The sequence below is a fragment of the Rousettus aegyptiacus genome, unplaced genomic scaffold (genome assembly GCF_014176215.1).
Source record: "Rousettus aegyptiacus isolate mRouAeg1 unplaced genomic scaffold, mRouAeg1.p scaffold_m13_p_3, whole genome shotgun sequence".
In the NCBI taxonomy this organism is placed as follows: domain Eukaryota; kingdom Metazoa; phylum Chordata; class Mammalia; order Chiroptera; family Pteropodidae; genus Rousettus; species Rousettus aegyptiacus.
This window is the reverse complement of record NW_023416306.1, coordinates 141,494,599-141,516,101: the sequence shown is the minus strand read 5'-3', so window position 1 is coordinate 141,516,101 and position 21,503 is coordinate 141,494,599. Positions and strand designations below refer to the sequence as shown.

Sequence of the window (21,503 nt, the reverse complement as noted above, 5' to 3'; positions counted from 1 at the left end):
CTTGTTTAATATAGCAAAATTGTATTTAATTAATCTCTAAGAGTTAACATTAGCTTAGTTTTTAAATGTCTAACTATCCATAGTCACAACTAAGCTTTCTAAAAATATGCAGATCAGAATAATAGATCATTGTGAACCAATACCAACTTTTAGGAGGTCCAAGAAGAACGAAAATGATTAGAAAATAGTAGTTACATATAGTAAATCACTACTAGTACTATTATAAATCACAGAGTAAGAAACAGGAAATACAGTTTACAACCAAAGCTGTATTCTTCACAGCTTTGAACATCAACTGGAGATGAACAATTTTTACCCAAAGCAACAAATCAAATAAACTAAAAGTAAACCTAAAGGGCCATTTCTTTTCCTTCTACAAGGAAACCACAACACTATTAATATACTGTTTACACCAAGACATATTATAAAAACCAAACAATGCTATAGTTGTTCGGTGTAAAACAAAGGATTGGATGTTATCCAGAGGATTGTGCAGTTTGAAAGTACTGAGAGGAATAATGGTTTAGAAATAACTGTTTTATTCTCATCAACATAATGACAGAAACTATGTAAGTACTACATTTAAGTTTTATTTACATGTATTATGACACTTGTTACTACTCACTACAGCAAAGTTTTTTAAAGCCAGTATAACATTAAGAATGCACTCACATTAGTAGCATATGTCTTTCTTGAAAGGTGTTACTAACAGAGCCTTCACTGTATCAAAAATAAAAAATTAAGCTATAGTTACCTAGGCTTGAATCTATTCTGGTTTGAATTTTAGTCTGTAAATTCTGTGGTAACAACTATATTACCCTTATATAAAACCAACAGCAACTATGTAATTTTGTTTATAATTATAGAATAAAAGATTGCAACTATATAATTTTAATTATAATTACAGAAAGGGTTAAAAAGTCTGATTATTTACAATATTAAATTGTACTGACTTTTCTTATGGAACAAAACCATATAATTTAACTTTCTTGAAAAAGAAATACCAAGGTAATCTAAAAAACAAGTACTTTCTTGAATGAAACAGCCACAAGTGGCCAAGTTACTATAAGAGAGAATTATTTTTGTTACCAGCAAGGACCCATTAAAATCTTAGCCAACTATATCAAGTAAATTGACAAGAAAGAATACATATTTCTCTGCCAACATAATGATTCAGTGTATTTACAAATCGAATCCTATGGTATAAATTACTACTTAACTACTTACCAACAGTATACCAACTAGCATCTGTCAACTTGCTGATAATAGCTTCCTGAAAGGATCCATCAGATGTCCTTGTTTCAACAACAGCTCCAACCTGAAATATAAAATTAAAATTTAATTACTAAATTTAAACAAACCAAATAATCTCCACTAACTGTATGACTTGGGTTGTCAAAAAAAAAAAAAAAAAAAAGATACTTACGATAATTCTACCTTATATTGGCCTAGATCTTTATTATTTATAGTGCTCATGCAATTTGAGCTCCAAAACACTTTGGTGTATGGTAGCCATTGTTAATTATCCCTATTCTACCCATTGGAAATTGTGGTTCAGAAAGAAAAAATAATTTGCAGAATCCAGGATGACAATGAGAACACAGTCCCTTAAATCTTACTTTAGAGCTTTTACTGTAACATACAGTCTTCAAGAAAACTGCAAAATTTAAGAATCGAAAAACCATAAGACACAGCAAAAATAGCTTCAATTTTCTTTCATAGAGATATTGGATTCAGCATTTGTATTTAAAGGACCTTTTCAATAAAGGTTCCCTTGGAGAGAAAGGAGTGGACCAGCTGACCTTCTTTCAGCTTCCAGACCTTTGTATATCAGATATTAACCAAACCAATATGCTGACATAACAAAGATTTATTACATAAACAGTGAGAAATGGATGAAAAACATAATATAGGTATTTATTAAATTGAATTATGAAGTCAACATAGTTTACTTGGTAAGTAATCTTATAACAACAGAAGACACATATGTGGCAACAGGTAAAAAACAAAATGAAGAATTCAATCCACGAATTTAAAACCAAAAGTGGCTGAAAACTCCTGCTAATATATTAAATTAACTTTTGTAAGATGTTTACCATTCTCAAATTAAAGACACAGCCATTGTAAGTCATAATTTATACTATTTAACACTTCATTTGTATTTGTTTCCTGATTAACATTCTTATAAAAATTTAAAATTGTATCTACAGATGTAAAATTCAATGTTATTGTATGAATTTATAATTCATCATTTCAGATTGTAGTTTTTTTGTTTGTTTGTTTTTTGTTTTTTTTAATGCCTACAGCACCTAGTCTTTCTTGGTGGTCTCCCATTCAAGTACTAACTAGGCCCGACTCTGCTTAGCTTCCTGAGATCAGACAGGGATCGGGCTTATTCAGGGTAGCATGTCCATAGATATCATTTCAGATTTTAAACTGTAGAATATACGTACTCTTAAAGGCCCTTTTACTTGATCATCTTGCACCAACTGTGTAGTATTGTCCTGTTTCAGGAGTACCTGAAAAATATTTTGCATAATAATTCACATGTTATTCTTTAAACAATATATTTATGGTAACACTGTAACAACGTCTTTATGCTTCCTTAGCATCCTGTGGTTACTTCTGTTATAATAGTTATTACATTGTCTTATATTTATGTTGATCGTCTCTCATTAACTGTGAGTTCCTTGGAGGCTAGAGTCCTCCTTCATCACTATACCCCCAGCAGTTAGCAAATGTCATACATATTACAGGCACTTAATAAATGTTTGCTGAATTAATAAACTATAGAAGATTTATAATCTGTAGTGATTATTGTAAAAGCTTAAACTGTCTTCAAGAAGTCATAAAAGGTTCTGTCACCAAGTATACAAAAAAAACCAATATCAACTTTTCTACTACATGTAAGGTAAATTAAAACCAGAACTTTCTGGGTCCTTTATTAAGTAAACCTGAATAATAATCATGATACATAATTTAGTTATAAATAAGTACTCTTTTCTACTACAGATTCTCCTAAATACACAGGGTAAACATCTAAATAAAGTACCCAAATACAAAAATTCTAATTCCAGGTAATATTTGCTTAGACCTTCCCAAACAATCAAAGTATTGATTTTAAATGGAATAAATAAAAAGCCAAAATACTAACAAAAAGTTTAAATTCTCAAAGAATTACAAGTAAATATTTAGTAATCAAATCCTGCCTAGCTGAAAGAGTAAAAAGACTATATGAAACAAAGAAGAAATTAATGTTAAATGATATCCTAATAACAACTGAAGAAAAGTTTCACTGGCAGATCAAAATATAAATAAATTTCATAACAATCATAGGTAAATCTACTTATCCACCAAATAAAAGATATCTTTCTAGTTCTTAAACTTAAACATGCATCAGATATACTTGCAGGGCTTGTTAAAACACAATCACTAGACCATATCCCCAGAGTTTGTGTGTGTCTCATTTTAAACAGGTTCCCAGGTGAGGACGATGATGCTGGTCCAGGGCCACACTTAGAGAATCACTGCTCTAGTTCATTTATTCATGTCAACATATTTTTGAGTGCACACTCTGTCAGGCACCTCTTTAGGTGCTGAGGATAGAAAAGTCAAACATTTCCTCCTTTCATGGTGCTTAATTTTTATAGGAAAAGATCAGATATGTAAGTGAAAAGTAAATTGCAAAACTGAAAGTACAGCATGATCCAATAACGATGACAGCACCACTATTATGATATGCACATCACTTGGTAGACCACATCAAATCTTTTTACAGTATCCAATATAACTTTCGTGAACTTAATTATGTAAACCTAAAATGTTAAAAATGTTTATAACAAGTGCGAAATACTTTAGTAATCTAAATAACTAAGATTATTAAAAACATTTATACAAGAGAATTACTATAAGGAAACAAAAAATATTAATGGTAGTATTTGAGAGGTAAGCTATAGGTATTAATCCTTCAGTATGTTTCTATATTTCCAAATATTGTATGGGAACAATGTAATTAACTTTTTTCCTGGTCGTCAAAGCATCTAAAGAATAAAATTCCTAAATCATTTTTAATGCTGTCTTGAAAATGTAATTCCCACTGTATTGTTTTTTCCTAATTACGTGAAATTGTCTCAGCATGAAAATTATAAAAAAGGAGAAAATAGATTATAGCCTAGGCAAGCATGACACCACAGATAGGAAAGATCCAAATGAAAAGAAGTATCATGGGCATAGTATTTCCATAGAAGCATTTTGGAACAATTTCTCATTTTGAGTTCTTTATTTCTCAAATCTTAATGTGCTTTTCCTATAGGTTTAGATAAAACGGTGCTTTCACATAATTGTGACTCAATAAGTAATGGTTCAATAAATAAAATGCTGATTTCTAGTTTCCCCCTCCCTAACTTTCTTCACTCCAGAGTTAATAAAGCTGTTGCATTTAAAAAAAAAAAAAAATTACCTTAACTTTTACCAGCCTTTTCACAGTCTTAATTTTTGCCTCACAAAAGGCACCCCGGTACTTGGCACTGACATCTGTTCCCACTGTCAGGTAGGCAGGCTCATCCCCCGCCTGAAGAAAGGAATATAAAATGTGAATTTCACTATTTTGCCCTCATCCAACTTCAAGACTCATTAAGACGTTCTGTGTTTAAAGTAGTAAGAACATTAACACTATTTACTTAATACCATCGATAATTTTTAAAATACCTCAAAGCACTATATTTATTAATAATATTTTTTAAATAAATTATATCCTGATAACATGAAACATTTTATACTGTAACTAGGAAGTATCAGTGGGGAAATATAATAATGTTTTATTCCCCAGACACAAAATGTTTCAAAAATTCTACAACTTATTTATTAAAAATAAGAAAAAAGTAGAAAAGTATAAGTACATGCATATTAAATGTCTCATAAAACTTTGTAATTCAATTATGGCCTCCAGAAAATTTTCTTTTCAAATTAAAAGAAATGTTGCTATTAAAATTAACACTAACAATATATAATTAAATGTTTATTAATAAAGCTACATAAAGGCAACGTCTTTTTGGATGTAACAGTATAGATAATAAATGAAGCCAATTCTTTGATAAGGAGGTTATTTGAAAAAAATCCTTGCTAAAAGCTGCATTTTAAATGTTTAAGTCTAAATTCAGCTGATGAATGCAGAGATATCAACTGATTATTCAAGATTTAGAGCCATACCTACCTAGTCTACCACACTAACCTTCTTCGTAAATGTAAAAATATTAATAACCTTTAATAAGACTATTTTTAGGCAATGACCATGGTACTTTGAAAGATGTGAGAAATTTTATTCTACGATTCATTTTAATCTTGACAGTAACAGAATGATTCCTATCTAGTCTGTTATTTTACCTCTTTTTTCCAAAGTTAAGTGTATTCATACAAACTTGATTAACGTTGCCAAGTGCAAAGATTACATTGATACTTAAATATTTTTAAGTCCAAAATGATTATCATTTTCCAATTCTCCCAAGTAACATTAAAGAAGGTTACATATGTCACTTTGAGAAGAAAAGCAAAAGAAAATTTGGGAAAATGTTATATTTCAGAGTTTAATACACTGAAACAGTAAATAACTAAGGGATCAAGTATCTTTTAAAGTCAGTGCATTTACAAATGCAAATTGAAAAGAAATATTTTGGCAAGTATATATCTGACCTGGAACACTTAATGCCACAGCACTACAGATTGATTGCTATACCTTCAGTTTCATTTAAATATCACATACGATGTTTAAATATTAGTTGTCTTCAGAAGAATATATATATTTTTAGGTTGAATATGTTTAAAAATATTATAACAATCGAATTGTACTATTAGTTTTAATTCACCTTCAAATATTTTAGCCACAGAATTTCACTTTATCCCCAGCAGAAATGATTCTCTTACACAATCTACATATTCTTTCCTTAGCAAATCGCATTGGCACTGGGGAAAAATAAAAATTTTAAAAAATTCCCCAAAGAACCAAAGCAGGACAAAAGCTTTACTTCTGCAAAGGTTGCTGCCAACACAGGAAGTGCTTAAAAATACTAGCCCAATGGACAACAATGGAAAGGCTGCCACAGCCTTTCCAAAGTGCTATCGCTTCGGAGAGGGGCCGAACTGACTGCATTTAGGCACAATGATCATTCCTCACTCATTCAATACGACCTCATTTTCAGAAAGCGCTGCTTAGTAGAGGAAATCAATCTTGAGTAGCAAAAAATAAAAACAAAAAAAATAAAATGACATTCCACAGCAGCAGCCTCACGACAGGCAGTGTCCAGGGCACGAGGTTCAGAGCAGCGCTGACTTCACTTACCTTCATTTTTATTGGTGACCTGTGGGGTTCCAGCTCAACGAGCTATCTTCTCCGTCACTAGAATCACGGGGAGGGGAAAGAAGCATAGAATCAGTCTACATAGAGGAGCGACCCAGGGAAAGAAAGTAAACAAACGCCAACGAGGAACAGCAGAACCCTCACCAACGAAAGGATAAGATCCTCTTGGAAGGTAACCAGGCAGGACTCAGGAGCTGGGGGGCAACCCGTTTTGCGCTGGAGTTCGCTAGCGGCCCACCGCGCCCCCGCCTCGCTCTCCACTTGGACCCGAAATGCTCAACTCGGAGCCCCAGGACCAATCGCTCTAGAAAAGGACAGGGAGCCGTTTGGGCTTCCCCGAGACCCCGACAGGCGCGGTCGCCGAGCCTTTGCTCCGCCGCCCCCCGGATACCTCGACTTCGGCCCGCGCCCCGCCTCCGCCGATCGGCCCCCTCGGCCCGCCCCGGGCCCGCGGTGGCGGCAGCGGAGTGTCACGGCGCCATTGCTCTCCCTCCTCCGCTCTGCACCATGTCAGGAAGAAGCAGCGCCTCTTCACCCAAAGGGGCAGGGGCCGCGGCCTTCAGCTGGAGGCGCGAGAGCCAGGGGCGACCCGCGCAGGGGGAGGGGGCCGGGGGGCGGAGAGGAGGAGGGGAGGTGGCCCGGACAGTGTGTGGGAGGGGAGGGGAGCCGCACAGCGGCAGCCACCGCCTCCTCCCCGCGCCCGCCTCAACTTTTTGTACAGCCCAGAGAAGGACCTGTCCCCCAGCCTCTCCAGGTCCTGCTGCGGACTCTACCGGGGAGGACGCGCCGCGGAGTTGGGGGCCGGCTCCCCAAAGCAGCCCGCTCCCCGCGGCGCGGAAGCAAACTTAGCGGCGCGGCCAGCCCCACAGCCATTTTCCCGGGGAAGCGGCCGAGGAGGCGGCTGCGGCGGCGGTCCCGGCACTTGCTGCCGCTGCTCCGGGACGTGCCCCTTTCCCGGGGCTCGCCGCACCATCTGCCCAGCATCTCCTTCTCCACCTCCAAAGCTTCCAACTGCACCGGGACCCCGGGCAGCAGCAGCAGCTGCTATGCTGCTTCGTCCATTCAGTGTCCCCCGCTTCCCTCCTCCCCACCTACCAACTGCGGGTAAAGTGCGCGCTGTCAGCTCCCGAGTCCTCCGTCCCACCAAGCCCCGTGGGCCCCTGTCTGGGCAGCACCACTCCCGGCCGCGGCGGCAGTTCCTGCGCCCGGTTCCCCACTCGCCCGATTTACTGCCACAATCCACCAAATAACAAGCTGTTGAGCAGGCTCGCTTCGACACGAACTCCTATTGGCTGCTCATGACGCCGAAGAGCTTCGGGTTGGAGCCCGCTGCCTGCCGTCCTCATTGGATGTAGCTCTGAAACTTCAGGGATTGGTGCGAAAAACAGCAGGTAGGACATATTCCACTTGTCATTGGCTGTGTCCGGAGTCTAACATTACTGGAGAATCAGGTATTGAGTAAGCAAGTTCTGAAAACTGATTGGAAGAGACAACTCCGGATGTGCTTGATTGAGCACTGATTGGTAAATTGAAGGGTCAGGAAGAGCAGTCCCGCACGAGGATTGGCAGTGGAGTGTCCCACCGAAACCGAACCCGGAGCTGCGGCTAGGACTTGCACGGGGGGCGGGGCAGTGTCTTTCCAAGGCGCCTGCGCTAAAGCGGCTGCTCGGCGCCATTTTGTCTGGGCAGCGGTGGCCGCAGCTCTATCGCATTTCACGTTTCTGGTGAGTCAGGAGGACAGTTTTTCTCCCATAGATTCTTTTCAAGGCGGCACCCATCCATGGTTCCCTCCAAGGCAGCACCTACTGAAGGTCAGAAGAGTCGCGGGTCTTTTAAAAAGGTCAGTTGGAAGCTATGGTCGTCCGATTGACTGGGGGATGGCGCAGCTCTAGCGGCACCGGCACCGGAAGTTAAGGGGCCACAGGGCAGCCATGGCAAAGTGCTCCCTGCCGCGGGGTGGGGAATGGGGGCGGGATGAAAGGGGGCGAGGCTTCCTCTCCCGCCGCCGGAGAGTCAGAGGCGGAGAGGACGCGCACATCTCTTTCTCGGGGCCGATCCCTTGGACTCGTCTCGAGAGGTTTTCTAGAGTTTGTCTGGCTTCTCTCCGAGCAGTTCTTCCTCCCTTTAGACGCGCATTTCGGGAATTCGTCATATTCTCAGCCAAGCGCCTGCCACTGGTTGTGGGCGCCTTCTTAATTAAGATAGGAAAGGCAAGGTACATAGACATATTCTGCGTGGGGAGAGGCGGGTCCGCGTGCTCCTCACGCAAATAAGCTCCAGTTTCGGAACGCTGAGGAATTCACTTGAACAGAGACTCTTCTCCGACCTTGGACAAGCAGCTGTTCCACGCTGCATGAAGTTACGCTACTTTTTCGAAGGAAGTAACAGTGTTTTCGCAGGGACAGAAAACACCTTGAAAAAAAGGACCTCCCAGACAGGATCTTGTCAGGGCAGCCATTGATCTTGTTCTATTAGCAGAATCTTGTGTTCTGTGAAGTAAAACAAAAACGTTTGAAATGGTGGAAATAGAGTATTAACTGGCAAGTCATTTTGAAGAATGAGATAATTGGGAAAACGGAAAATATCGCCGATAATCCACGTTGACTAAATTTACTCACGAGAACGGTTTAAGTAAAGTCGAATCAATTTTTCATTCATAAAGTGATTTTTCTCAAATTTACTTATTAATACGATGAACCGTATGTTAGCCTTTTTATTGAGTAATCTAGTCACACTGATCTGGATATTTTCTTAAAATTATCTCAATACTTTGTATTGAACTCTGTTACTCTGTATCATTGAGGTTCCAGAGTAGAAAATGATTGAGTGATTTAATAATTGTTGGGTTTTGTTGGCAGTTGACCTGAAGAAAACGACTTCTCAGAGACAAAAATACCTGGAAGGATTTATTTTTTTCTTTTTTTCACAATAAACACCTTTATTACAGGAGCTAAGACAGGAGGAGGATTGTTTGCTTTTCCGGCCTTGATTTTCCTCAGATAGAAGAACTCCATCCAGCTCCTTGCCCTCTAGCGCGTAGCCATCTGCTCAGCCACACACTGGCCTGTTCTTGAAGCAGTGCATACAAGGAGCTTGCCTTGCTGGAACTGTGCCTCTAGAAGACTGCTGATTTTGGCATTCCTTTTCCTTTCATCGTATTTCTTCTGAATTTTCCTTGATTGTTTTTTGTTTAAAATCTCTTCCTCCTCAGGAAGGCCCCCTTCTTGCAGCCCAGGGGCAATGGCATAGTGGGATGTGTACCACTGTCGGGTGCTGTTAATGAGCACGATGCAGTTCTTTACTAGGGTCTTCGTGCTGACCAGTTAATTGTTGGATGCATTGTAGACAACATCTGCCCTTGTTTTGCGCTTACAACACTCGGAGCCTCAGGAGAAGTTCCCCACATCCAGCCTCAATGCGCGGTACTTTTTGTTGCTTCCCTAGACCCGGACTGTGTGTATGCGGCTGCGGCGGGGGGCCAATCTTAGTATTGTCAGTGGTCGTCCCAGCTCATATTTTCGCTTCTTGTGGTAGGGCTCTCTCTTGCCCCCCGGTCTTGCGGCGCTTGTGCCAGTCGTCCCGAGAGGGTGCCCATGGCTTGGCGCCGGCTGGAAAGAGAAAACGCAAAGAGTCATGGTCCGACCTGGAAGTATTTCTGAGGTGAGTTCCTACATCTGTAAATATCTTTAGAATTGAGGAGAACGCCCGGAAAAGTTTTTTGTGGACCAGTAAAGTAGAGCTATTAATGGCAAAATGGAAGAACCATAGTTGAAAGATGTTTCATTTGGTCAAAGGTTCAAATGAATCTGTAATTAGCTTCCTAATGTGATATTTTAGAATGAAATCTTAAGCTTAGGACATGACTTTACCCATTCATGCAGGTCTCATTTTTGGACTTAAGTACTTAATGTTTTTAACATTTTTGTGATTTTTTTCTTCCTATTTAGAAATTTGGCATTTAGAAAAGCTATTTCAATAAGTTTAGAAGGGAAGTGGGCTTTTTTCCTTAAAGAAATTAGAAACAATACTGCTGAACTTTCCAGGAGATAATCACCTATCATTCCACTATGAAACTTTCAATTATTGTCTGATCAAAATAACACATCTGTGGGCTATGGGAGATTACTAAAAAGCCAGGAGTAGAACACAAAATCTATTCCCTCTACCAAAAGGTAATTACATTTTAAACTGCGCTTATGTTTCATACAGAGGGGTTTCTCTTTTTCATTGGTTTTGTTTTACAAAGTAAAGGTCATTTGAATCAGATTCATTTTGTCACCTATGTTTTTTGTATATATAGAAAACATTGGGAACATAAGAAATATTTTGTTTCTTAACGGATTTTTTCTTGGCTGCATAGTGTTCTACAAGATAGACGTACCATAATTCATATAACTTGAGCTCTTGATTTTTCTCTTAATAGCAATATTGTGTTTGAATATCCTTGTGTATATTTTACAAAATTTTGCATAAGAAGTGACATCTATGGCTAAAATTTCTGGGCATCTAGATCTTCCTTCACTTATTATTCCTTCAGGATAGATTCCCAGAAGTGGAACTGTAAGGCCAAAGAAATTACATTTAAGTCTTTTGATCCTGTGCAATTGTCCATCAGAAAGCTTTTGCTCTTCTTGCACTTAAACTTTTTATTGTCATTTCTGCTTTTATTACACTTTATGTTTTTTCTTTAGCTTTATTTTTTAAGTTTCTCTCCTAGATCTCTATTGAAAGTAGAATTATTACAATCTTTAAGTCACAGCATATAGTAAAATAAATTTGAAAATTTTTTTGGACCTTAAGAATTCTTAAAACTAATTTATTTTTATTTTTCACTTTATAATAGGCTTTTGTATGGTGAAACATTTTGCTACAGAGCAGAGACATTTAAAGCTTGTGAAAAAAAATTGTTTTTAAGGTATAGTTAGTTGCATTTAACTTTTTTTTTGTTTCCCTGTAGCCTTCTCTAATGTTTCCATCCTTGTATGCAGGCTCATGGTGATTTTGTGCCCTCACAGGAACTTTTATATGCCTCATGGCAGTCGTTTGGCTCTTCCCCAGTTTGAGACTCTACTTCCAGAGGGCAGCAACAGAGATTTTAATCGCTATTACATTTGCCTACCTGATACATGATAGATGCTTTGTCAGTATTTCTTATGAATCTCTATGCACTTTGTATACAAAATATGTAAAATAAGCTAACTTATGTTTTCTTTAACAATAATTTCTTCTGAGAACTCATGAGACTCCTCAGATGCTGTCTTAACCCTCAGAATTATTTTTGTGTTCCAGATATTTGATTTCATACTAAATTTATTTGTAGTTGCTAATGTTGTTTTAGAGAACTCATTAAGAACAGTTATTCAGGATTTTATTTTCTTCTTTTTTTTTTAAGGACTTTATGATATGTTAATGGAAAGAAACTAAATGAATAAAGCATCGCTAGACCATCTCAGGTATGAATAAAGGAAAATTATGATAGAATTATTTCTGTAAACTATATCAATGGGCCCAAATTAACAGAATGTTTCCTACAAAATCAAAATTGTCAAATTTTTAATAATGTTTCTGTGACAGAAACCTATTTTGAAAGCAAAATGTTTTATTTGGTCAGGGGTTACAATGCAGCTATTTAATTAGCTTCCTAATGTGTTATTTTAGACTGAAATCTCGAAATTAGAACATCCCTATGGATTTGTTCACCCATTCATGTGGTTCCCATTTCTGTATTCTTAATCATGGAACACTGAACATTTTCCTGATTTTTTTCTTTTACTCATGGTAAAATACTTGACATGTAGAGAGAGGTCTCATCAGTGAAAGTGTTCAGAAGTGAAGCAAATATTTTTTTAACCCATTTCCCATTTGTCCCAAGAACACACACTCACTGATGGTGCTTGCAGCTGCAGCATTTACCCTGAGATAACTCGTAGATATAGTCCTAACCTAACCCCTAAAGTTTGCTGCAAAATATCTCACTTTTATTATTTTACCATTACTCTAGTGTATGGATAGTCTTTGGAAACAAATTACATCATTCTATTTATAGCATTCTGTTTTTAGTAGTGGTATTTCCATTTACAAAATGTAATTCTCTATTGCTGAAAATGTCAAATTTTAGAAAGCATAGCATTCCTACACGTGATGTTAAATTAACACTGGCAGTGAGCTGCACTTTTTTTCTCTAAATGGGAAAAAGGGTAATGGAAATTTTAAAACAGTCTTTGTTTTGAGTATGTGGACTATAGCATACTGAAATCTAAAATAAGTCTTTGTCTTCTAGAGTGATCCTCATTTTATGGAAAACTGAAGGAAGGTTTTTCAGTTTTAAAAGACTTGGATTTGCTATCTTGAAAATTCTGTTTTTGGTAAGCAGTTTTACTTAACTATTTTTTAATAATCAAGATCAGCTGTGTTACTATTACATATGTCTCTTTTGAGAAATGGAATTTGTTCCATTGTACAGATGTTTCTGTAAATATCTGTGTAGAGAAGTAGAACAATGTTGTGTTAAATGTAGCTGCTTTCCTAATTTCATTTTCCGGAAAGTTACAAAGTGTGTATTTGTAACCAAAGCGTCCTTTATAGTCTCTGTATGTCTTTTGCCCTATTAGATGCCACTTCTGATTTTATGGCCACATTGTGTCATAGATACTGGATTTCCATTCATATATGTGTCTAACTAAAATGACAGCATGTTTCAGAATTTGGATTCAAGCTGGTCTAGGTTACCTAGTAGCATTCCTACATGGCAAGGATCTGTGCTCAAGGAATTTATTGTCAGTAAAAGGAAGAACATAATTACACATGTGAAAAGTAAATAAAAGGTTATTTAAGAAGAATGAATTTGGATAACTTTTTAAAGATTTAAATCATGGCTCAAGAATAATAGATTTTTGAAAAGTTTATTATGTAATCAACCTAAATTGTTTATAAGAAGACATTGTTTTATAATGAAAAACAGAAAGCTTATTTAGTGATCATTGGAGGCTTTTCAAGGTTAGTGAGATATAATCTGTAAAATTAGAAGAAAGGGGGATATTCTAAGTGGATGGAACATTGTGATCAAGGATGCAGTTGTATAAGAGAAGCTAAGTTTGGGACAGTGAGTAAACCAGTTTGGAGAGGATGACTGACTAAAGATTACATTGGGAAAATTGTAAGACCAAACATACCAGTATTTCTAAAATTAGCTGAACATCAGAATTGTGTGGGGTGCTTATCCTCTGTACAGGTTTGGCAACCTCTAGAGAGCCTTCAAAGCTGGATGTTCAGATTAATTTTTGTTTTGTTTTATTTTCAAATTGGAACCAAACAATCACTTTAATTCTACCCCAACATTAGATTTTTTAAATTTCCTTCTTCCTTGTCTGTACGTATATTCTTTCTTTCATCTTAACAGTAATTTTTGTTTTTCTTTGTCCTTTAACATTGTAACAGGATTCAATATGACTACACAATTTCCATAATAATTTTAATGTCTGAAAATATTCAATCAAACTGTTTTATCTTTAACTGCATTTTTCTATTTCCTGACCATTTAGTTTCTAGTTCTTCAATATTATGTTGCATTTATCATCTATGGCATAGAATATTTTCTGTCCTTTGGACTGTTCTTTTAGTATTGATTTAAGAGGTCATTGTGTCAACATTTTTATGACTCTTGAAACATCGCCATGTTGTTTTCCAAAAGAGTTATACTGTCACCATCTCTCAGAGTTTAATGGCCAGCTTTGGGTAGTCTGTAATCATTGTTGCTAATTTAATAGGTGAAAAATATTTTGAGCTCTTTTTTTCTGTGTAATATTTTGTTAACTAGTAAGATGGGACCTTTTACTATAATTTCACTTATTAGTAATAGATGAGTTGCCTATTCAAGACTTGTCCATTTATATTAGAGTGTTGATATTTTATTTTTCAATTGAGTTTATTATATACTATTTAATCATAATTTGCTGTAGCTATTTTTCCTATAGACTTTTAATTTTAGTTATTTTTGCTGAAGGTTTTTGAACAGACACAGAGTTGTAATATGCACAAAATATAGTGCAAAATTATTTGGAAACAGTGTCCAGTGTGACTGAGAAATGACAAAAGAATTGGAGGTAGGGAGACAATTAAGATTCTGTTACAGTGGTGTCAGCATGAGATGAAACTAGAGTAGGCCCTGGAGTGAGAAGAATAGGTAAGAGATTGTGAAGAAAAAAGGTTGACAGCATTACATTTCTTAAGTGATTATAGAGGTAAAAAAGAAAGAAAACAAAACACTCAAGATTTTAAGGAGCAGGAAATAGATCATACCATTAACTAATATTGAAAGTCAGGAGAAGCCACTGTTTGTTAAGGAATGTGAAATCAGTTTTAAACATGCTAATAAGAGCTTGAATGTCCAGTACACATTTATTCTTTTCTTTCTCAAAGTGCCTATGAGGTCCCTAATCAGGACAAAACATATGCTTGACCTCATATTTTCTGTTTTGACCTTCAGTTTCATTCAGGGGCTTTCTTATTTTTGATTTTTAAAGTACAACTTGAAAAGTTTAAGTGGGTTAATAAGTAAAGTCAGTGTAGGGAAACCAGATGATTCTCCAGCTAAATTAAGGGAAGGTTAGTTTTTTATGTTTTAAAAATATAGTTCTAAGAGAGTGTCTTATATATGTATGTTTTTAAACTATTCAGATATGTGGGGTGAAATATCTTTCCATCCTCTTACTCAGCGGACCAAGTTTTGTGTTTCATTTTATTTTCATTTTAACATAGAGAGGTAACATAATTTTGTGCAACATGACTGTTTAGTCAGTATTTAAATATATGAAATCTAAGAATGTTAATTGTCTTGTTTTGGTTAACCACTTTTATTTCAAAAGATGAAATGTAAGTGTTCAGTTCAAGGAAGGACTTTGGCAGTTAGACGTATCAACATGTAGAATAGGCTAACTTTTGAGTATTCTTAAAGAGGAAGAACTTAATTTAATTAGTTAATCTCCATTGGCTTCCTCTTTTTCCTAGGGCTTTAAAAAGTGTTTTCTGCCATTTAGCAAGGGAAAAGTTACAAATTTGTTTTAGAAAAAAGTTTTTTAAATGCTTTGTTAGGTACCAATCATAATATTAATTTTTTTTTTATTTTTGATTCGGATTTTTAATGTTTTTATAAAACCTAAGCCTTTTGGGATGGTAGATGAGCTTATGAAATTTGACCTACTTCGCTAAGGTGTCAGGACTCTCTGATCTCATTTAAATAAATGTAAAAAAGTTTTCCTGTCATCATACTAGCTTTGAGTTACAAGGACATAAAGTATTTATAGATTGAGAAAAAGTAATTAATACATTCAGAAATATTTGTGCATTAGTTGTCAGTATTGTTTTTTAATGACTATGTGATTATGTGTATGTTTTTTTTAATTGCTTCTCTTATTAATCACTTGCCTCTGGTACCTTTTATTTTTCAAAGATTAAGTTATTTGAGTTACAGGATGTAGGTCTTCTCCATGCTCCCCATTAGAATAATAGCTTTAAAATTACTCAGGTATACTAAAAAAGATACCTCCAGCTTTAGAATGTGTAGGTACAGCCAGGCTTTTTGTGGGAAGGGGTGGTTTTGGTCCGATCTCTTAACCTCTAAGCCTCATTTGTAAAATGAGGATAATAAAACTGACCTGACAAATGTTGAGATTAGTATTAAATGAGTTAATACATGTAAAGTGCTTAAAATGATGCCAAGTGTGTAGGAAGCACTCAAATATTTGGTGGTGTTAGTTTGTAGAATGATGTTGTATAGTGTCTGTCATCAGTGTCTGTCATTCCAAGAATATTTTAAAAGAGTATATTATTACATTTATATACAGAAATAAAGCATTTAGACTTTTCGCCTCTGATTCAGTACCTTCCTGAAGCTCATCAACCTCTCTAAACCTTCTTCTCCTCAGGTATGTTTGGTGTAGTCACACTAAAACTATCATGGCTCCCCCCTACAAGCTCTGTGTTTTCTCAGTTCTTTGTTTTTATTCATACTTTTCCCACCATCTAAAATGTTGCCCTATTGCCACATATTCAAGAGCTACCTTTTAAGTGAAGCTTTCCTTGATAACCTACAACTGTAGGTAATCGGTTCATATGAATTTCATATATTTCTTCTTTCATTATTCCTACTACTTTCTACATTTTAGCTTTTTATTCACTTTTTATCCACTTGGATATTCTTTATTAAGTTATGAAATTCTTATAGGCAAAGAACTAACTGTACCTAATTTACCTTCAAAGGTTTAGAACTTATCAAAGTTCTTGGTATTTAGTCGGCACTCATTTGTGGATTGAAGGTTTGTAAAAGGTATAAGCAAGCTAAATGATATTTCACTGACATGCATGCCAGTGAAATGTGCTTTGTTGGTGTTTGTACACTAGGAACGTCTTGCCTTTTGGGCTACTTAAAGTGAGATCACTTGAGGTTTTAGGAATTGGGTCAGATTCAAGGTCATGTAGTGGGTAGAGCATAATGGGGACTATCCACAGTTCAAGAATTATTATTATTATTTTTTTTAAGAGAGTATGTCTGATTAACCACTAGAGGGATTGTTTTTTTCACAGTAGATCTGCATGCCCATTAATTTTCCTCATCACCAGTGATCCAAATTTATGAAAAGTTTGGCTAGGACTTGGTACATCTGCTGCCAATAACAACATACAAGCCACATGGCTCGATCAGTTATTAAACTCATAATCTCACTCTACAAGTACATTTTTCTTATCACAGTACCATTAGGCCTCTCAGCATGAAAGTAGGGATAGGCTGAGATAAGAAACTGGGTGAGATATTTCATGAAGACACTTATGTGATTCTTGGTTATTATAAAATTGATAGGGTCTTGGCCTCTAGATTTAGAAGAAATGAGAATGGTGAGAAATGGGGAGATAAGTTAAACTGTCAGGCTCATAATAGGCATTCATAGAGCTAAAGTGGCAATTATGTACTCTTAGCTAAAAAATTCTCAGAACTTTTACAGTAGTTCAGTGACATGTTGGATTAAGTATCCTAATATAAAAACACTGTGTTTGAAAACCAGATGTTCTGTGCTCCGATCATAAGCCTGTTCTCATTTGTTGTGACTTGGGGCATACGTTACTCTGCATGAGTATTTACTTTTAAGAGTATAAGGGGTATGGGGCTAGGTATTTGTAGTTCTTGATACATAACAGGTCCAAGCCACTGTATTTTTCAAATAAGAATTCCTAAAGGATACTTGTAATATCTCAAAGATTAACTGATATTTAATAACCCCTGAGAATCAGAAGTATCAGACGTTAACTCTATAATTTTAGCACTTAAGGAAGTTGCTTCCTACCATGTAGGATCAAAGTCTGACAGAACTTTATTGTCCTGCCTACCTTACTGTTTTATTTAACAAGTGTTCTAAATGCTTTCATTGGCTGATAAAATATATTTGAAATAATAGCTAAGCAAGTGAAGATTAATTTTGTTATAGTAAAGTTTCTGTTTTCTGTATATGTGTGTACTGGCCATACACACAACAAATGAAAGTACTGGGTACTCCAGTATTTTTTTCCTGTATTTATTTTTAAAAAGTCTATTATAACCCACAAAATTGATTTTATGACTTCCTGTATAGGTCTCAGCCTTCTGAGATGGGGGTGGCGGGGGTGGGATTCAACTAGATAATGATGCTTTACATTTATTTGATAGTTTAACATTTTACTGGGTACTTGATACATGCTGCTATACCCTTAAGTAGGATAGTTTAAAAGTTAAGATACAAATTAATTGTTATCTGTAAATGCTTTGTTTCAGCAGCAGTGGAATTGGAGGGGGCTGTGCAGAGTGGCATGGGGGAAATGTTTCTTTCCTTTTTTCCTTTTGTTGGCTTTATGTTATGTTTAGTAGTGTTAATTTATTGAGTCTGCTAATCCTAACAGTCCACTTAGGGATTTATATTCCTGTTTTTTGTTGTTGTTGTTTTTTGTTTTGTTTTTTGTATGTAGGGTTACCTCAAATCCTGTGGCAAGCATATACAAAAACTTTTTCCCCAAGTAGTTTCCCTTAAACCAAGCCAGAAATCTTTTTAAATCTTCATGTTCCTTAGTCATAAAACTGCTCCTAGTGTTTGTATAATTTCGGTGGCTTAGACAGGACAAGGAGGGGGTTTTATATAGAGGAACATAACAAAAAGAAAAGCCATCTTTCTGTTTCTTATTCCTCTATTATCATATGATATTGTCTTAAAGGCTTTTAAATTGCCAGGGGAACCTTGGTAACCAAGGCAGCCTTTTGCTGTTTTCCTCTCAGATGTGAAGTTCTGCATTTTATTACACCATCAAGAAGAACTAGTCTGTTACCAGTAAATACTTAAGCCACAAAACTTGCTTCTCTATGCTGCCAAGTACTTCCTGTTTTTTCATGTTTCCATTTAGGGAAAAGAATGAATTTAGAGTAGATGAGCCCGAGTTTCATGTTTAAAGCAGCTCTCCTGATACTCAGTTTGGAAGCTGTATGAATATCGAGATAAAGGGGAAATGGCACATCATACCTACTTATGAAGTCATTTATCAGAAAGCTTCAGTTGGCTTCATATCATGAAAGAGGGTTGCCAGGAAGAGATGCTTTTGTTGTCAGTAGTAATTAGCATATAACTTGACAGCGTTGTGGCTTGCCTTTAGATTAAATATATTTTGTTTGTGAACGAATCATTGCCTATGAACAAAGAATTCCACGTTCATTTCTAGTAGACTTCTCTAGAAATATGTAAGAATTGCATTCAACCACATTTATACCATTTTCAGTCGGAACAGGTGAAAAGTCAGATGGTGATTAGAAAAGAAATAGGCTACATTGTGAATATAGACTATCTTTGGACAAAAAATACAGTAAAATGATTTTAATAATCTTTTACAATTAAACTTGTGAATAAAAAGAACATTTAGTGATAAAGTGGTGGATTATCTGTCACTTTTTTGTCCTATGAAATCAATTTCTAATTAGGCGTTAATAGAATGTGTCAGTAGAACATACTTTCAATGTAATCTTGAATCCTTGATATTGCTGGAAAGGGTTGTGTTAAGGTTCTCTTGCAGTGGTAGAGCCATGTGCTTCTATAAAATTTTCTTTGACCAAATTGACCTGGCCTGCCTTAAGTCAGAGCTATTTTTCTCTTTTTTGACCTGTCAGTAAAATATGAAAGGTGCTTTTTAATTCCTGAACATTTAAGCAATTTGTTCCTTATCTGCTCCGTGGCATTTTGGAAATTTTCAGAGAACTAACGCTGAATTTTAAGATTTTTGAAACCATCTACTGTAAAGTTTCTACCATTTACTTCTTTTTATCATCTTACTATGTGCTCATATTTCTGAGACATGTGTTTCTTTAAAAATTTAGTGAAAAAAGAATGTTTTCCTAAATACCCTCCTGACCTACAGCTTCATCCTCCACTTTGCTTTATAACAGAAATCTCATCTGTTGAAACCCTGTAATTGTTTCTGTTGCCATGTTCTCCTTTTAATAACCTGTGTCCAAATCAGTGATTCTCAAATTTTATTCATAAGCATATCAAGTACTTTTTCAGGGTACAGATTCCTGGGCCTCACTTCAGACCTCATGGTTTCAAATCTGTGGCGAATTCTTACACAGGTGGTCTTTGAACCAGATGGAGAAAGTTATCCACCACATGTAATTCCCATTGTCATCTAAATTCTGTTCATCCTATTCTTATAAAGATTAGTCTTTTTACTTTGAATTATTGGCTTCTCAGAAGTTTTTTCTTACTACTTACAGACATCCTTAGTTTTCCTAAATTTTCTAAATTCACTGATTGGAGAATTCATCCACCAGCTCTCCAGAAAACTGTCCCAAATTCCCTTCCTTGTTTGTCAGTTTATCTTCCTCTCTTTCCAAAGCACACATTTTTAGTTCAGTATGTACATACAGTATATTTATATATGATAATACAAATGCACATATTTCTAATATATCTTGCTAGTGATTTTAAATGTTCCTTTTTTTCTACTGGGGAAAGAATTGGATTTTACTTAACTTTTTAAATCTTTCTTGGCAATGTGACACATTTTAGGCATGCAAATGTTTGCATTGATTCTTTTCTACTATCACTTGGTTGCCGTTGACAAACCAGTTTACCAAACAAAGACTGTACGTTATCATCTTTTTATTTCTAATTCTCATATACTATTTCCTTTTCTCTAAATTATCACTATTTCCTTGGTACCAGCTTAAGAATAATTCCTTTCATATTACATTGGTCTTGAAACCTGTTGGCTTTTCCTGGAAAAAAGTTTTTAATAATTCTCATTCGGACTTTTTAGTTCAACTCCTTAGTCTTCCTAAAATTCCACTTCGTGATTTCACATAGTAACAATCAAAATTCCAAATTGTACATTTCAAAGACAAATTCAGAATGTATAAGGACACTTGCTCTTCAACAGCCTTTATATATTAACCATATTACACCAGCATTTACTTTTGCAAAGAGCTTTTATTTATGGACTAAGGATACATATAATATGGCAATTACCTCTTGAAGGGGTTAGATGGTCAAAGAAGGAATATTAGTTTTATTTGTAATGTGAATTATCTGTTTGAATCTTTTGCCAATTTTTAAAAATTGGGTTATTTTCTTATTGTTGAATTTTATGAGTTCTTTGTACATACTGGACATGCCCTTTGTAAGATGTGTGATTTGCAAATATACCTAGAGTTTTCACTCTCAGTGTTTTTAGGAGAACAGGAGGTTTTAATTTAGATGAAATTTAGTATTTCAGTTTTTTTTTTTTTCATTTGTGTGTCACGCCTTTTTGGTATAGTATCTGAGAACTCTTTCAAATTCACAGAGCTCTTTTGTTTTCTTCTAGAAGTTATAATTAAGAGTTTGAGGTACATTTTGGCTTAAGAACACTTCCGAGTTCATTTCTTTATATGTAGGTATCAAGGTATGATTTGGTTCTTGATGGTTTCTGTTTTTGCATATGGATTTCCAATTGTCTAGTACCATCTGAAAAAGCACTATTCCCTATTGATTTATATTTTCATTTTTGTCATTTGATCATATTTGTCAATCTTTTTAGATTATTTGTTTTGTTAATGTCTATTAAAAAAAACACAGTTCTAAAATTTTAAAAATGTCTGTTATAGTAA

At 35.8% G+C, this 21,503-nt stretch overlaps 2 protein-coding genes and 1 pseudogene across 8 annotated transcripts in view; 1 reads left to right on the top strand and 2 right to left on the bottom strand.

Annotated features, from left to right (window-relative positions):
- The window catches only part of ARID4A (AT-rich interaction domain 4A), a 56,274-nt gene extending 48,475 nt beyond the window's left edge, over positions 1-7,799 (bottom strand). The window contains exons 1-5 of one of the 3 annotated variants that reach the window (XM_016128975.2): positions 7,448-7,799; positions 6,335-6,391; positions 4,460-4,570; positions 2,454-2,519; positions 1,228-1,318 (exon numbers count right to left, since the gene is read on the bottom strand). In XM_016128975.2, the coding sequence (XP_015984461.1) occupies positions 1,228-1,318; positions 2,454-2,519; positions 4,460-4,570; positions 6,335-6,340 (274 nt within the window). In that variant the 5' untranslated portion in view covers positions 6,341-6,391; positions 7,448-7,799. Of the gene's footprint in view, positions 1-1,227; positions 1,319-2,453; positions 2,520-4,459; positions 4,571-6,334; positions 6,392-6,496; positions 6,758-7,447 lie in introns of those variants that run through there. The other 2 variants (XM_016128977.2, XM_016128976.2) reach the window with 2 other exon arrangements.
- Positions 7,800-7,999: 200 nt separating this feature from the next.
- Positions 8,000-21,503, top strand: part of LOC107502123 (piggyBac transposable element-derived protein 4) — a 19,241-nt gene continuing 5,737 nt past the window's right edge. For 2 of the 5 annotated variants that reach the window (XM_016128978.2, XM_016128979.2), the window contains exons 1-4: positions 8,000-8,192; positions 9,887-10,012; positions 11,745-11,805; positions 12,633-12,717. The gene's annotated coding sequence lies outside the window, so the exon portion shown is untranslated. Of the gene's footprint in view, positions 8,193-9,520; positions 9,775-9,886; positions 10,013-10,049; positions 11,268-11,744; positions 11,806-12,632; positions 12,718-21,503 lie in introns of those variants that run through there. The other 3 variants (XM_016128980.2, XM_016128981.2, XM_016128983.2) reach the window with 3 other exon arrangements.
- Positions 9,247-10,225, bottom strand: LOC107502121 (annotated as a pseudogene).